The following is a 15,975-nucleotide window of genomic DNA, read 5'->3' as shown; positions in this document are numbered from 1 at the left end:
AAATCAATAACTGTAAATAATGAAATATTGAATCCCGAAAGATTTGATATCGAAGTTCACTTTTTTCATTCTTTGCAAAAAATCTTTTTTAGTAAAATTATGTTTTATTTATAATTATTACATTTACATATAAAAAATGGTCAGAGAACTAGCAAGGAGCAGGTTATGAGACGAATTTTGGGCTCGCGCTCAATGGGTGAGCTTGAGGGATTAAATAGTCATTATAGTGGAAAAATCATTGCAATTTAATTAAAGATATAAATAAACAAATTATGGTAAGTAAATACAGCAGTGGGAGTCAGCGACAGCCAGTTGTCGGCGGAAGGCTGGCGAAACGGAGGCAGGAAACGAGTGGACGGACGGACTTATATGGGCGTCACCAAGCCAGTACCGTCCCGTCGAGGTCATGAAAGGACAGTGGTTGACCGGGCCGGGAATCACATACGAAAAAATAATAAACGAGGCACTTTATAGTCTGTTTATTCAGTCTGACTGAGGTAAAATGTTTTTTGGAGTCACCGACAAATCTACCATTGTTCTCACTGCACAACGCAAGTGCAAGGCTGCAAGCCATCCTATCTTTAGCTTTACCCACTCTACCTGCTTTCTAAACGCTAATTAATGAATTCATTGTTGTAGAATGTAGACTTTTAGTGGACTAATAAAAGAATATTTTTTTTTTGTAAATATGAGTATGAGTATTTTCAATTCTTTGGGCCGGGTATTATGATTGCATGACCAGGCCGGGACGTTCTACGGAACGGCACTGCACCAAGCGAAAATCGCGCGCCTAGTCTAGGTTGGCGGTAGCCACGGATTGGCGGGCGGTCTCGGTAGCCTCGGATGTACACTCAGCCGGAGAAACGGTATCCAGGGAGCGACCGGATCCAGCAGATGTCGGCAGCCACTCCGCTAACTAAAACAAAATTAAAGTCCAACCGGTAAATTTCCTAGCGGAAGAAAAGCAAAGCTCTGGCTCAAACGGCAACTTGAAATTACTAATCTGTTCACAATGCACAATTTGCAAAAGCGTTACGGAGAAATTAATTTCAAAGACAAAAGAAAATTACGGAAAATGGTCGTACATACAGAACTCACTCCCACCTCCTTCTTCCCTGAAAAGAGAGCATTCGGCGACTGCAAAAAAAAACAATCCAAATATTCCTCCTTGAACGGTTTGAATCCTGATAAATTCATTACAAAACTTACGTGCTTAGCGGCGGTACAATAAACAATTACATAAAAATGTAAACATAGACAACTAATTACTCCTCGAGCAAATAATCAACTTCATAAACCTTTTGGTAACAAAGCACCAAACTTACAACGCTTCTCGATACCGGGTGTTCGGCAAAGCTGGACGACTGATGTACAGCTGTACGGTGCGGTCATAACTTCGGGTATTAACTTCAGGGCGGAAAACGGGTGTTTCGTTACAGTTAAAGTATGTAGGTAACTAAAATCCACAACTACAATAACTGTTATACTTCAATTGTACTGCCATAAAGAAATTAAATTAGGTACATATTAGTTCAGTTGTTGTCGTATCACCTACCCGTAAATGTTTTGAAAACCTATATATGTACCTAGAATTGTTTCATCATGTAGAAAAGGTGACATAATTTAATTTATAAATATCAGAAGATTCAGAAGTGGCGATCCCATAGCACAGCTTGTGATGAAACCTACACTTGCAACCCACTAGTGACAACTACATCTTTTAAATAATGTCGTGCAATCATTAGAAGCTAGGCGCTAGATTGAAACTGAAAGGTTCCACCCTGTATATACAACTTGCGATGATACATACATTTTTGAGAGTTGGCAACCATGCCATTTCTAGGTGGGAAAAAGCTGCCTGCGCCATCTAAAAAGCACGAACGTTGGTTACGTTTAGTATCTTGTCTTGAATGGCAGTCGTGAACGCGTCGCTCCGTAATTTTTTGTTGTTATTTTGTGATATTTAATGCAGGTAGTAATTTTTGCATTTCTTTATATCGTATTTGTGTTTTGTATGCCGCATTTTATGTTTTTTGTGTGTTTAAATCTTTGTTTTTGAAATTTACTTGGTTTAACCGCAATGCAGAATCAAATGTGTGATACCACTATGCTATTGTTTGTAATTGTTTACGTTTTTGGTGTAATGCTTGCTTAATTTATGTTTATTGATTACTTGGTCTTGTCCCTGAAGTAACATTCATATAAGTTTTGATAATCTTATTTTAATATGTGGAAATTACAGATTCGTTTGATGTATGTACTGACTTGTTGTTTGTTACTAACAATTTTCTCCGTGAATGAAGCAGTCACGGGGGTGGTAAAAACTGTAACCATTTGAAGTACGACACCTAATTCCGTGATTGTCCTCGACATTCAACTGTAGGCTCGAAATCCCGAAACCAGGGGCGGGCTACCTATCTTGTAGGAGCGGGATTACGCTAATCAAAGCTCTTCAGTTTAGAATCTATGTATGATAAATGAGTGGCGATTCAATAATTTCCACATATCTTGTTATTAATTAAATTTGCCTACAAGGCCATGTAATTTTCCATCTTGCTTTTAACAAAAGGACTTTATTACACCAAAGATGGGTCACGTCCTGTGTGTTTCACCCTTTCTGAGAATCTAATTGGTTCCTGCTTACCTGACCCATAATTCCCAAAACTTTTTTTTAACCTATAAGTTACCTCTTGAAGTTTACCTCCTACTTTTTGTGATGTTATAATTTTATGTTACGCATTCACATCATTACAAACAATTAATTTTACAACACAATTTGATATTAATTTGACGGCTGGTTTTTTTATTGGAAAATTCTTTTTTCCCCAGCCTATTTCTATTTTTATTGAGTGAACTAGTTTATTTTTGCAATGTAATTTATTTGGACTTAAATTTCCGAGCTTTTACAATCAATAATAATTGCGATCATTATTAAACAAACTTTTCACAATTTGAGTGTTTTATTTTACGTTCCTTCCCTAGTGTGCTTCAGGTCAAAGCGTTGTCTACAACTTACGTAAGGGGGGTCCTGGGTCAAACTGGGTCTAACTGAAAGGAGTATGACGTGACCCAGCGACCCAGTTTAATTTAGTGACCCAGGTGACCCAGTTCAACTCTGGGTTGGAGACGACACCTATTAATTTTAAGACCCGTGGGTCATATCCTTTAGCGCCTGCGCAGAGGGAACTTTCTTATTAATGGACTGATCTTATTGACAATTTAACAATAGCACCCTTTACTAAATATAAATAACTTTTAATAAACGCAAATCAATCGATTAGGTATATTAAATATTAGCTGCATGCGCGCATTCGCAGAAGTAGCTCTTATTTGTGGACTGCTTTTACTGACATTTTAACAGTAGCGCCTTTTAATAAATGCAACTCGATTGATTAAATTAAGCATTTCAAAGGCTGTGCGCGCACATGCGCAGAAGTAATTCCCCTACTTCTTGTGCAGCGTTGGAGTTTTTACTAGAAATCTGGATAGCCGTTCAACAGTGTGATGATCTTAAGGGTCCCCAACCCAGCACTGCAATCTTAACTTACCTACTCTATACTTACAGTTGGTAACAGCCTGTACTCTCTCTACAAGCACCTCTAGCGTTTCGCGCCACTTTCAAATGTCGGTTAACAGCCTGCTCGGGCTGGGTGATACAAATAGGACTTTTACGTTGTGACTTGTGATACATTATGGCGGTTCTTTTGTGGGTTGAGACGTGTCACGGGAGACACAATCCGGAAGGGGCTTGAATAAAATATATATTTTTTTTGCCTAAGAAAAAAATTTAATTCCAGCGTGTTTACCTACACAATTCACAGTCTTTTAAAATTAGGAACACGAAAATTTCTACAAATAATCTCGGTTGGCAAATTTGTGAGTTAGGTAGAAATTGGTTAAGTAAGTATGCGTTTTTATGACTCCCTCAATTCCAGCCTTAAAATCGTTCTCTAGTAGAACGTTCAACTCCTCCTTAATTTGATCCGCAACGTAAGGCCGTCTTAACATACTCCTTATCTTGCCTTTATCGCGCTCCGTAAGAGAAGTATGCGCGATTCCTAGAGTGACAATTTCGCTGGGCAAAACACCCAGCCATTTTATGTTGGATAACGCTAGCACTTCAGATAAATTTGCTGTTCGCTAAAAAAAAGCGGTTAGTATACCTAACATTTCTGGAACAACTATTGCATTACAACTGAACCATGTCTATAGGTAAGCATAATATCTATTCCCCACGGATCGGCATCCACTAAAATAAAAATCGGAATCCGTAAGTGATCTCTCAATATCCTTAAGAAAAGTCGCGTATTAATATCCGGAAATCCTTTTCCCTAAAAACCTTCTCTTACATGGGGTTGAAGGGTATCAACATACCGTGACGAGGATAAAGGGCCTTGTTAATTTGTTGGAAAAATTCTCATCGGCCAGCTTTTTGAAAATCGTATCTTTTTCTACAACCAGTATACAGTGCGCATCGCTTTCTATTTTTGTTACTGATATTAACTTTTGCGGAATGAGCAGTCCTAGTAAAAGGCACCTGTTTGTTAATGCAATAAGCAATCACTTAGCTGTTTACCTCCTGCGACGTTAAAATTTATAACTTCCCCTGCTGACGTGTAAACTGTAAGCGCACCAAGTGCTAAGCCCTTACTAGTAGACATAATCGGAAGATACCAATGCTCTATTTCCAAAAAGCAGCTTATAATGTTCACGGCGTCTTCGATCTCACGTTGGCATTGCATATATTCCTTTAAACAATAGTAAATTTCTCTGCAAAGGACAAAAATAGTGGTAACTAACGGTTGGCAATTGTTACCTTATAGTGCATTCAGAACCACGTATACATAAGGCATACATTCTTGCAAGAAGGTACACTATGATGTTGAATCGCCTTCTAGGTCTGGACCAAGTACACATCTGTTGAAAGATGCACTTATCAAATTTCTTCAACTCCACTCTAAAAGCAAATGTTCAGTTGAAGCCTATTGCGCTCCGGGAAAAGTGCTCGTGAGCAAAAAAAACGGTCAAGAGCGAAAAAGCGCTCGGGAGCAGAAAAAACGCTCGCGAGCGCCAAGCACTTTGAGTAAACGCTCGATTATCGAGCACCAACAGCGGCCGCTCCGAAAAGTGCTCGCGAGCGCTTTTTCTGTTTGGAGCGCTTTTCCGAGCGAAACGCTCGCGAGCAGCGTACCCAGCTCTGGTTACGTGGTATGTTCACAATTAAACTTCCATTGCCAACTATGCTGCTGGTTTATTGGAGCGCGCTATATCAATAAACATATAAGAATTTTAAAAAAAAACTTACATTCCATTCTCATATGTGCAGTTTCCTAAATTACATAGTTGAACATTCATCATGAACGGCTTTTTATTGACAGCTTTTACCAGCATCTTGTAAAAAAAATTTTCTACTTCTTGTATTAGTCTCTGATTCTTCTCTTCAATTTTTTCGCCGTACAGGCCTCTCGGACCTTTGTACACCAACTCCTTATCCATGGTTATACGATTCAGGGCACTTCTTATTCGTTTCTGTGGGTCGGTAAGATTTTCATTTGAACCGGTCGATAATGGCGAGTTTTTGCCGGTGAGTATGTTCAAATTACCATCGCGTAAACTGGTTTCTTGCAATGGTAAATTTATAATCTCCATAGTTGCATCTGTTCGATTGAGTAGTTCGTAATCGTCAATTGAATGATGTCTAGGCGTGCTGCTTCTACTCGCATCAAAATTTACTATGTTAAAAGATTCGTGAGGGGAAATATCTCGATTTTCACGAAGAAGTGATGGAGATCTATTAACAGATACGTCTAGATTATAATTCTCCGTATTTTCGTTTGGATACATAACCGGGTCCAAAAAATTGAGCGATTCTTCCAACACTTGAGAGCCGAATCCCTGGGACTGTTTATTTGTATCAATTCCCAAAGTTTGGTTATCTTCGGCAGTTTGGAAGTTTGCAGTACCAACAAGTTCGATTCCGTTTGTAATTGATTGGTTTTCTAATACTAGTTGTGAAGCGAGCAGTATCGTGCTTTGTGATCTAGTATTTGGATTCAATTGAGAATGAGATGCCTGGGAGTGAGTGTATTGACTAGTTTCGGCAGGTTTCATCCACTGCATATTTGCTTCATTTTCAATGCGAAGTCGTGAGGGGGGCCGTTCCATTGGAAAATTGGAGCGACGTTTCTTACAGATGACGCTTGTAGGAGGTTGCGTATGACTGGATGAATTCAAAAGCACGTCAGCATTACCTTGATCAATTATGCTTTCGTTCTTGTCAAATTGTGTGGGCGACTCCCCACCTTCCCGCGATTCCTCCAACAATTCTTCTATACCTTCTAGTCCATCGTTTTCATTGAGTTGGGCGAAATAAGTTTCACGTGCTGTTTCGTCCACGTTTTGTTCCCAAACTAGTTTAGAATCATTCGAACAATAGGATTGGTGTAAATCACCCACCAAGTCTAAACCTGATGCGGTCAACTGCTTATGTAAAAAGCCGATGAAGCTACTGTTTGGACTTTCTTGTGAAACAGCTTCCCTATATATACTAACATCCACGGCATCACAAACGGAAAGAATATTATGAGTTGTTTCGTCGCTTTCGTTGGGACTAAAACAGTTTCGGGTTTCGTTAGCGTCTGTGCTGCTAACAAATGTCAATGAGAGCTCTAGAGTTTCATTTCTTGAACTACACATTGAATTACTGAGCACTAAATCAGAACCCATTGTACCATCTAAGCTGTTTACCGACTCCTTATCGTCTTCTCGTTCTTCCGCATCCGTACACAACTGATCCACCATACTCATGTTGAGAAACTTTCGCTGAGTGCCACTAAGTTGAAATCTGTAACGTATATATTCATTCAAACAAGGTTGATGGTAGTAAAGCCAGCATTATTGCTAACCTTCTTATTAGCGTAGCTACGAATAAGTCGGTTAAATGAGCAAATATAAAACATTACAAAAACTTGATTGGATAAAGATATTGCTGTGTGCAATCGAATGCGGTCACTACACCATCCACAGACCACCTGTCCAACTGGCTCAAAAAAAATCAAAATTGAAACTTAAAATTTTAGAACCTCTCCTCGCACACATCCGGCATCTGCCAGAATAAAGAATTCCAATATTGACTTAAAATTTCTCAAATCGAAAGACTATAGAGACCTGCAAAAAATCTTGGACACGAATAAAAAATCTGACATGAAAACTCTCTCTGGGTCGCACAAAGGATTCGAATAAACACACAATGACACAAATTTATTCCGCAACACATGAAACAATTAAAACAAAATTTCTGCAAGAAAGGGAAACTTACAAAACTTGTTTAGATATAATACACCGCACTTAGGCGGTCGATAATAAAAATTAAAAAATAAATTGTTTACAGTTCTTTTCCGTTTTAAAAACTTTCCACAAATTTTTACTACTTCACTTGACGTTCGCATAAATTTTTTATTAGGATTGCTCAACTTCTTCTGCACACTTTATTTTGAAATCGACGTACTGCGTCTTCAACAAACGAATAGGACTCACTGCCCGAGATTTAGCGTAAACAAATTTACACACAATTTACAAAAGCGATAAAATTTAAACAAAAAAATTACGCAATTACAAACAATTCTAAAAGGAAAAATAGACACTGAGTCAAACAATTTCAAATAAAATATACCAATTTTGTGTTTATTCGCAAAACTCCCAGATTTACTTAATAAATTGAAATATTCTCATATACAGGGCCTCCCGTCATTATTTTTGGTGTTTAGACCGAAATAACGTTGTTTATATAACACTGAAAGGTTCCACCCTGTATATACAGCTTACGACGATACATACATTTTTGAGAGTTGGCAACCATGCAATTTCTAGGTGGGAAAAAAAGCTGCCTGCGCCACCTAAGAAAGCGCGAACGGGAGTTACGTTGGGCATCTTGTCTTGAATGGCGGTAGTGAACGTTTCGCTCCATAAATGTTTGTTGTTATTTTGGTGTTATTTAATGCAGGTAGTAATTTTTGCATTTCTTTATATCGTATTTGTGTTTTGTTTGCCGCATTTTATATTTGTTGTGTGTTTGAATATTTGTTTTTGAAATTTACTTGGTTTAACCGCAATGCAATCATATGTGTGATACCGTTATGCTATTGTTTGTAATTGTTTACGTTTTTGGTGTAATGTTTGCTTAATTTATGTTTATTGATGTTGACTACTTGGTCTTGTCCCTGAAGTTACATTCATGTAAGTTTTCATTTTATTTTAATATGCGGAAATTACCGATTCGTTTAATGTATGTACTGTTGTATGTTACTAACAATTTTCTCCGTGAATGAAGCAGTCTCGGGAAGGTGGAAAAAGAAACTGTAGTCTATAATTATGTGTTAGGGCACCTAATTCCGTGCACTGTCTTCGAAATCCAACTGTAGGTTCGAAACCCCGAAACCAGGGGCGGACTACCCATCTTGCAGGAGCGAGATTACGCTAATCAAAGCTCTTCAGTTTAGAATCTATGTGCGTTAAATGAGTGGCGATTCAATAATTTCCACATATTTTGTTTTTAGTCAAATTTGCCTACAAGGCCATGTAGTTTTCCATCTTGCTTTCAACAAAAGGACTTATTGCACCAAAGATGAGTCACATCCTGTACTTTTAACCCTTTCTCAGAATCTTGGTACCTGCGTCTACCTGACCCATTGTCCCCAAAAACTTGCTTTAACCTTGAGTGTAACCAACATTGTGTATATGCATTTACTATCTTTGTTAACTACTGCTTAAAACTTTTACAAAATATTTTGTTAATTACCTTTGTGGACTGTTTTAATCAAACTGCAAGGTTTTTCTTACGTCGTACTCTTTTTATCCTTGGCAGTGACTTTTGCGAGAGTACGACACCTTTTGGCTTTGTTTGTTTTGTTTATATTAATGTACATCAACTAAATTTCCGGGTTTTCACAATCATAATAATTACGATCATTATTAAACAAACTTTTCACAATTTCAGTGTTTTATTTAACGTTCCTTCCCTACTGTGCTTCAGGTCAAAGCGTTGTCTTCAACTAACGTAAGGGGGCCCTGCCTTAGATGTTTTATCACGTGCCACTTTTTTAAATGTAAGCGGGATCTTGTTTAGTTTTAGAGGGAATAGTCATTCGGGTGGCCATTTTTTAAACGTTGCCGGGTTGATTTTATTTCCGTGTTCTTGTAGTGTGAAGTTAGCGTAGGACCTGGGGGGGGGGGGTTAAGTACACTACAACACTATTTAGCTTTGAAATTGTTAAAAAAACTACAATTCATTACACGAATGAATCGTTTCGCAATCAACGCGGTCATATCCAAAACTAAAATTCGGCAATGCAGTAATGGGCGTATATGCAGCGAAACATTTAAGCTTAACTTAAGCTTAGCTTAAAATCATTGGCAACCATTGTCCCAATACAGGGTGTTTTTTTGGGAGCTTTAGTTAAACGTTTCTGGGAAAGTAAAATACGTAGGTTTTTGAAAATTTGTACTTAGGAGTTACTCTGAGACTCTGAATCTATGTAAAATATTTTCAAAATGTCCGCACTTCCGGAAACACCGGAAGTAGATAGTAATTCCGTTATTTTAAATGGCAACCCCTACTACTATTATACCATAACTAATAACATTATTCCATCCATACAAGTTTGAATGTATAGGTCATTAGATAATTCAACATTCGCGTAGTGAGATTTTTATTGGTAAAGAAAATTTTAAAATCTCATTTACACAACAAGCGTTACACGCATGTGCGCACCAAGGCACTAACCAAGTTAGTCACGAGCCGACGAGCCGTCCTTAATTTATAATGAGCTTTTCAAATGAATGTGAAATGGCGCTTGTGTTTGCTTTTAAATTCAAAAATCGCCCAATCAAGTTCAGTTTAATTCAGTGCGCACTAGTGCCAATCTAAAAATATTAAGTGACGTGCCTAAACGCGTATTTTTAAAGAAGACATAGCCACAGATATACGTAAAATATCTGTGACATAGCTATGTTCGCTTTCAAGAAAAACTCACTGTATATTTATACAGTATATTACAATGTCCCAGGTGGAAAAGTACCATATAGGGAAACGGCAATGTATTTTTTTCGCGAAGGATCCAAACGTAAAAAATTTTACCCGAAAAGACAAAATGGTGATGCTAGGAAAAATTGCCCCCGCCCTATTGGGGGGGGGGGGGGGTGACGCTAGCTCTAAAATTTGTGACGAACACAGCGCTAGCTTTTGGAAGTGATTGGAAATGATGGTGGTGCTAGCGTTAACATAGGAGCCCCCCGAAAGTCAAGGGCTTTTCTGCAAAATCTAGAATGGCGCTGGCTGAACTCAAAGTGGCGCTAGCTATAGAGATTCTAGCGTATCTGTCTTTAGGTTTAGTCAGAAATTTGAAATGGTGGTGCTAAGTTAACGGACCCTCCAATACATATATCAAAGGCCGCGTGGATCCTTCGTGAAAAGATTGCCAATGATGCGTTATACTTATATCAACCTGGGAGTACTGGGACATACGGTATGTATTTAAAAACCGGATTCGTATGAATTCTAGATTGTACCCAAATACTGTTTTTGAACTTTGAGGTCGATTCTCACTTTCGTGCAAGGCACGTACTCGGCACAGGCAAGGCACCGACTCGGCAAAATATCTATATTATTGAATCTTATGAATTTTTTGGGGTGTAATTCACACTATGCGAGCAACGACTCGGCAAGCTACGGCCTTTGCACGCAGCGTTCTTCCGAAACAATATTTGCCGGGCATGTACCGTGCACGTTCCGACAAGTGTGAATACAATCTGTGCAGGTGGCCGACTTTCGTTCAGTTTTCATAGTACAAGAAACGTTGAAGGGTCAGCAAAGGAACACTTTTTCAGCGGAACAAGATGAGATGCTGATTGAATGTGTCCAAGAAAATGATTTCGGTCATAAAAGATACTTCTTATGCATTTTATGTACACAAAAACGTACTTTTCTTTTTCTGCAATATGTACTTTCTTGTTCTTCATCATCTAATATTAGACCAATTTTAATTAACGTGAAAGTTTCGAACATTTTTACAGTTGAAACTCACGTAGAAACTGCTTACCTGCGGCAAGCGTGTCGCAGTGTGAATTGAACTCAAAAAACTTTGCCCGTGCCGAGTATGTGCCGTGCCGGTTCTTTGCACGAAAGTGAGAATCGGCCTTTGTTCATTGAATTGAGTACTTTTGAAGCAACATTCGTTTACATAAATTGGTGGTGTAGGCATAGAAAGATCAAAGACGTAAGTGATAGTGATACGATGATTTTTTTCCGCATTTAAACAAAAACATAATTTAGCACTTACCCCAACACTTGACAACAAGAATTAACAATGGTACTTCGATAGTGACAGGTGTTTAAATACATCTGAAAAGCGGCCAGGCAAAAGGGTGCGTTCCGCAACTATGTTTATCTGAGCTTATTCCAAGGACGTTGGTATTTTTAACGTCCTTGGTTTATGCCATCCAAACCGCAATTGTATCGTTTAGTTGCGCTAAAATTGATTTATGCACTTGTAAGTTTTGATTACGAGAAATGAATAGATTTCAACAACGTTTCATTTTTATGTGTGTACTTTATCTGAATAGTTGAACGCGCCTAATTCTGTTTGAGGTTAACTTTTTTGTTTTGAATTTCAGGTTAGGAGATTTTCGGTTATTTTCAATTTTCATGAACATAAATGAGGTGCAATATGCAGAATAATTATGCAAGAGTAATGAGCATCACAGTAAATGAATGTATCACTTCACACACTTACTGTCACATGGAGTCGTTGCACCCTATACATATGGTACAAAATACTGGTCTTCATGGTGCGATACAGTAACCAAACTTATTTGTGTTTGCAATAGGGATGTAATCAAAGTGGTTATATCGGAACCGAAGTTTTTAAATTTGGTGTATCGGAATTGGAATCGAGATCGGAACCTTAATCGCAGGTAGAAGAGAATCAAATCACGTAGGTAACTCGAAAAGAAACAAATTATATTTACCGAACACAACAAGTGAAAAGGTAATTAACTTTTTTCCGATGCCCGGTTCTCGAGATATTCACGTTTAAAATTCGGCCCTCCTCCAACATTAAAAAAGTGGTGGTATTAATATTTAAGATAACGTTGCGCTCGACGTTGGGGTATCTTCAATAAGAAAAGTTAGTATTTACTGCATATGCGCACAATGTTTGTCGTAAAAAATCAGCTTGCTTTTAATTGAAGGAGTGATTGCAGAAATAAAAAAAATCCGAGAAAATTAATTTTTTTTGTTCTCAAAAAGTAGGGGTGTTTTAAGAAGGGTTCATCTACGACAGTGGTTCTCAACCTTTTAGACACTGCGGCCCCCTTTTTAGCTTGAGTACTTGTTGACCGTCCTATACGTGTTGGAAGGGGGAATTGAAAGAAAATCAATTGTATTAATTTATTGTAAACATTTCGCAGTAATACAAAACAGAACATTTAACATGTATCCATACTTTCCTATTATTAACAAAAACTAATAGTTAAATTGGTGTTTCGCACATTATTTTTTTTACAAATAACATGAATATTTGCAACAATTATTTATTTAGGCAACATTTGTTTTTTTTCTTTAATGAAACCAGTATTGCACATATTTATATAAAAATAACAACTACTTAAACCAGATAAAATTTTTATAGGTCCAATTCTAATAAGTACACCAAATTATTAATTTAATTTAGAATGTCTAATATATTTTATGAACAAGATTTTTATAAGTTTAGGTAGAATTAAACAAATAGATTTGGGTTTAAGTATATATTAAATGTACAGCTGAAAAGCGAGTTGAAAGTTCATAATTGGATATGTTGCTTATTTTTTAATAGAATTAAAAAAAAGTATTAATGAACTAGTAATAAATGCATAAGGGTACGGGCCAATTCGGAAACTAATTGATTTAACAAAAAATGGGGTCCATGGGGGTATTTTAGTTTTTTTTTGATAGAGCAAATTTGATCAAGAATTGTGACAATTTTGATTTTGCAGACAAATTTACGAACTTTCAACTGAATATTATACAGATTGTCTTTGCTGACCTTGTGTAAGCACAGGATCTATCACTTAAGCAAAAGTTACATTATTTAAACATAGAGTATTATGATCACGTGTCACAACCTTGCTTGATTATTGAAAATTATGGAAGTTTGGATGTTTTTGATTTACCCCGTCTTGCTAACTCATGCTTTGCATTAAAATTGATTCTGTAATTGACTTAGTAATTACATTATTATTTATAGAACCTCAAGCACTAAATAATTTTGAATACTTGATGAAGGTGAAAATTGAAGTCGTCAACACATTCAGACAATTTTAAACGGGCGATATCACTGTACATTAACCCACTAATTAAGTAAAAACGAAGTCTTTTATTAACAAAAGGAATTAATTCGTAGTCCTACAGCAACTATCGGTTTTGTCCAACTATTTTGCACTATAAGTAATTGATTATTGATTTGTTTGATTGAATTAAATCGATCCCTGCCGATTATTATTTCACTTGCACCGTATGCACGTGTCACATCACATTTTTAAATTGGAGGATGTTATCGCACTTGCACCCACGCAGGACGGCGTGTTGCGTGGTGGCTATGATTATGGAGTTTTTCGAAGGCGGTCACGTGATGTAACACGTGCCTTGCTAAACTTCAGGTATCAGGAGAAGCCTTGGGGTCGTCCGTATCTAGACTAAGGCACTCCTGGAAAAAGTCCTCCATGGACTGATAGACGTGTCTTATGACACCTACTAGGTCATGACCTTCATCAGCGTAGCTCTGAAACGTGAGTTCATCACATGGGGCTCTCGAAGTGATTCGACACTTACATTATATCTAAAAAGAACACCCGCTTCGGTAAGAGCCCTCGCTAAAGATATCCCATGTTCGAACGGCGTTGTAATATCGGCAAGCCCATGGATTACAAACATAGACTTGGATGGTATATTTTTAGCTCTCTGCGTTGCATCCGCTTCCACGTAGCCCTTGTAATTTTCAGCTGGCATTCCGAGTATCCTTTCCGTAAAGGCAGAATCTGAAAGTTACAGGTTTGTTTGCAAAAAGACTGACAAGTTCTAAATTAAGGCTTATTGGAGAAAAAAAAAAGTGCTTCCTGAAATTGGATTACTGAAACAATACATTTCCAAACTGGACATGGATGAAACAAATCATGTCATAGTCGAGGTAATACACGATTATAAGCAATAGGTTTAGCCAAGCTGGTAGAAATTACCATGGAAACAATTATTGTGCTAAAATAATAAATTGTACCTAACCTAACCATAGCAATTGAATCATATTGTGCAACAGTGCATTTCGGTTGGACACATGAAAGTAAAAAGTTGGGGCGGCGTGTGTCTCATAAATGGTGTGATAAAGATCGGGTCGTGAAATTTTTGTGGAGAGCGCGAGTCAGTAAAAGTCTCTCGTTTGCGATTGTTTTTCTTTAGCCGGCAGATGAGGGGATAGAATTAGGAATTTATTGAAGAGGGTGGGAGGTAGGTAGGGAGTGGACCCTTGTGGAATTTTTTTATGAAAATCACGTAAGTGCGCATTTATTTCAAAAAGCATGGCAAACCGAAATAAATATGATAGTAATGGAAGATAAATTGTGGAAGCCTAAATTTCCTACAAAAGCACGTGTCAAGATACACTGATTTTCTCACACACATTTAGGTTCTAATTTGTTTGAGGGTCACTGTAGTTTTCAATTATATCATTATATTATATTATATTATATCATATCGAATTGTTATTCGTACATACGGTGAATTGAAATACGTATGTTAGATTATCTTTTGTTTCCTTTTCCTTGCAAACACCTTTGTTGGTCGACACGTTAAGCGTTGCGGTATTAATAAATTCAATGTCTGTTTAATTGTGAAGTTTTTAAATCTTATTACGTTCTGGCGATTAACCGGATGTTGCGTATTTCTCGAAGTGGTTTGTGTCTAGACTGAACACTATTTCTATAATTTTGGAGAATACTTTGTGCGTTTAGGATTTCTATTCCCTTTATTTGGAGTATTTGTACCAATATATTTCTAAACCGTTGCCGTTTTATTATTATTTACTAATTAACCCTCTTATTAATTGGAGGTATAGGTTAAATTCTGTGTTCGAAGGAATTTATATGTAATTTCTAGGTTGTCCTAATTTTATCCTTGGACTAAGTATAAGTTTAAGCACCATGTCAAACAACGAACCATGTCCAATGTCAGTGATATCATTGGTATCTGTCAATGTTATAAATCAGATTAAGATTGAGATGTAGTTTCATAGATATATAAGTGGCGTTGGAAGAAAAGAAGACATTGTTCAACCGCTATTCGCGTTTAAAATTTTGACTTCACCATCAGTAAAACCTTGTTGAGGGCTATCACATTCCCTTCGCCGGTACCCTCTTCCGACGTCTCGTTCACCCGCAACTTGCATTTTAGTGGATTATGCTAAAAACCCCCCATAAAATAGTACTCAATTTTTGGGGCACTTCTAATAGCTCTAGCTTCCATTAGCGACACGAGAAAGAGAGACATCGATTTGAGCTTGAAGAAACTTTAAACCGCGTGACAAAATTCGCAGCGGCGCCCGCAGTCGATTACCTTTCGAAGACGCGCGCCTTGCGACTTCCCACTACATCAATTTAAAAAAAATCGGACCAAAACTGTATAGGTATAGAAGAGGATAGGAAAAAACCGAAAAATCACCACGGTAGTCTAACACGCTGGGGGATGGCGCCCAGATGTCGCCGACCCCACAGAATGTAGCCCGATGTAGCCCAATCCCTAAAATTGTTAATTTGTTAATTACACCGGTCCCGGTAAATACATGTACACTCCGCCGCGTCTTTCTACAAACGTTCTTCTACAGGCTCGCATTTGCTGCCAGTCAGCCAGCTAGCCAGCCGGCCAAAGTGAGATTAAAGATTAAACGCTAC

The 15,975-nt window shown here is 37.6% G+C and overlaps 3 protein-coding genes across 8 annotated transcripts in view; all 3 read right to left on the bottom strand.

Annotated features, from left to right (window-relative positions):
• Positions 1-3,777: 3,777 nt before the first annotated feature.
• LOC116170938 lies at positions 3,778-11,824 on the bottom strand. 5 transcript variants are annotated; one of them, XM_031487511.1, is made up of 8 exons: positions 11,337-11,602; positions 5,306-6,844; positions 4,817-4,957; positions 4,577-4,770; positions 4,375-4,523; positions 4,194-4,331; positions 3,840-4,140; positions 3,783-3,806 (listed from the first exon to the last, which is right to left on the bottom strand). In XM_031487511.1, the coding sequence occupies exons 1-7, from the start codon at positions 11,396-11,398 to the stop codon at positions 3,850-3,852; spliced, it is 2,514 nt and encodes an 837-aa protein (XP_031343371.1). In that variant the 5' UTR covers positions 11,399-11,602; the 3' UTR covers positions 3,783-3,806; positions 3,840-3,849. The 5 variants fall into 5 exon arrangements, with proteins under 5 accessions (XP_031343373.1, XP_031343370.1, XP_031343374.1 ...); XM_031487513.1 differs by lacking the exon at positions 11,337-11,602 and adding an exon at positions 11,790-11,824 and having other exon boundaries at positions 3,778-4,140; XM_031487510.1 differs by having other exon boundaries at positions 3,778-4,140.
• A 636-nt stretch (positions 11,825-12,460) lies between these two features.
• LOC116172752 (dipeptidyl peptidase 4-like) overlaps positions 12,461-15,975 on the bottom strand; it is a 21,041-nt gene continuing 17,526 nt past the window's right edge. The window contains 1 exon segment of the mRNA XM_031490017.1: positions 12,461-13,628. The gene's annotated coding sequence lies outside the window, so the exon portion shown is untranslated.
• LOC116170939 (venom dipeptidyl peptidase 4-like) lies at positions 13,628-14,362 on the bottom strand. 2 transcript variants are annotated; one of them, XM_031487516.1, is made up of 3 exons: positions 14,315-14,362; positions 13,868-14,073; positions 13,628-13,817 (listed from the first exon to the last, which is right to left on the bottom strand). In XM_031487516.1, the coding sequence occupies exons 1-3, from the start codon at positions 14,334-14,336 to the stop codon at positions 13,692-13,694; spliced, it is 354 nt and encodes a 117-aa protein (XP_031343376.1). In that variant the 5' UTR covers positions 14,337-14,362; the 3' UTR covers positions 13,628-13,691. The 2 variants fall into 2 exon arrangements, with proteins under 2 accessions (XP_031343376.1, XP_031343377.1); XM_031487517.1 differs by having other exon boundaries at positions 14,310-14,337.

This window comes from Photinus pyralis, unplaced genomic scaffold, assembly GCF_008802855.1.
Source record: "Photinus pyralis isolate 1611_PpyrPB1 unplaced genomic scaffold, Ppyr1.3 Ppyr1.4_LG5, whole genome shotgun sequence".
Lineage (NCBI taxonomy): Eukaryota > Metazoa > Arthropoda > Insecta > Coleoptera > Lampyridae > Photinus > Photinus pyralis.
The sequence above is the reverse complement of the archived record's forward strand: the minus strand, read 5'-3'. Positions and strand labels throughout refer to the sequence as shown.

Excerpts from the sequence above, each read along its gene's own strand:
- LOC116170938 (XM_031487510.1), bottom strand. The coding sequence starts at position 11,398 with ATGTATTTAAACACCTGTCACTATCGAAGTACCATTGTTAATTCTTGT. Across the intron at positions 4,958-5,305 it reads TGCACATATGAGAATGGAAT|AGTGGAGTTGAAGAAATTTG; the intron begins GTAAGTTTTTTT and ends ATTTGCTTTTAG. Across the intron at positions 4,524-4,576 it reads AAATTTTAACGTCGCAGGAG|GACTGCTCATTCCGCAAAAG; the intron begins GTAAACAGCTAA and ends GCCTTTTACTAG.
- LOC116170939 (XM_031487516.1), bottom strand. The coding sequence starts at position 14,336 with ATGATTCAATTGCTATGGTTAG. Across the intron at positions 14,074-14,314 it reads GATTCAATTGCTATGGTTAG|ATTCTGCCTTTACGGAAAGG; the intron begins GTTAGGTACAAT and ends TGTAACTTTCAG. Across the intron at positions 13,818-13,867 it reads GTGTTCTTTTTAGATATAAT|AGCTACGCTGATGAAGGTCA; the intron begins GTAAGTGTCGAA and ends CTCACGTTTCAG.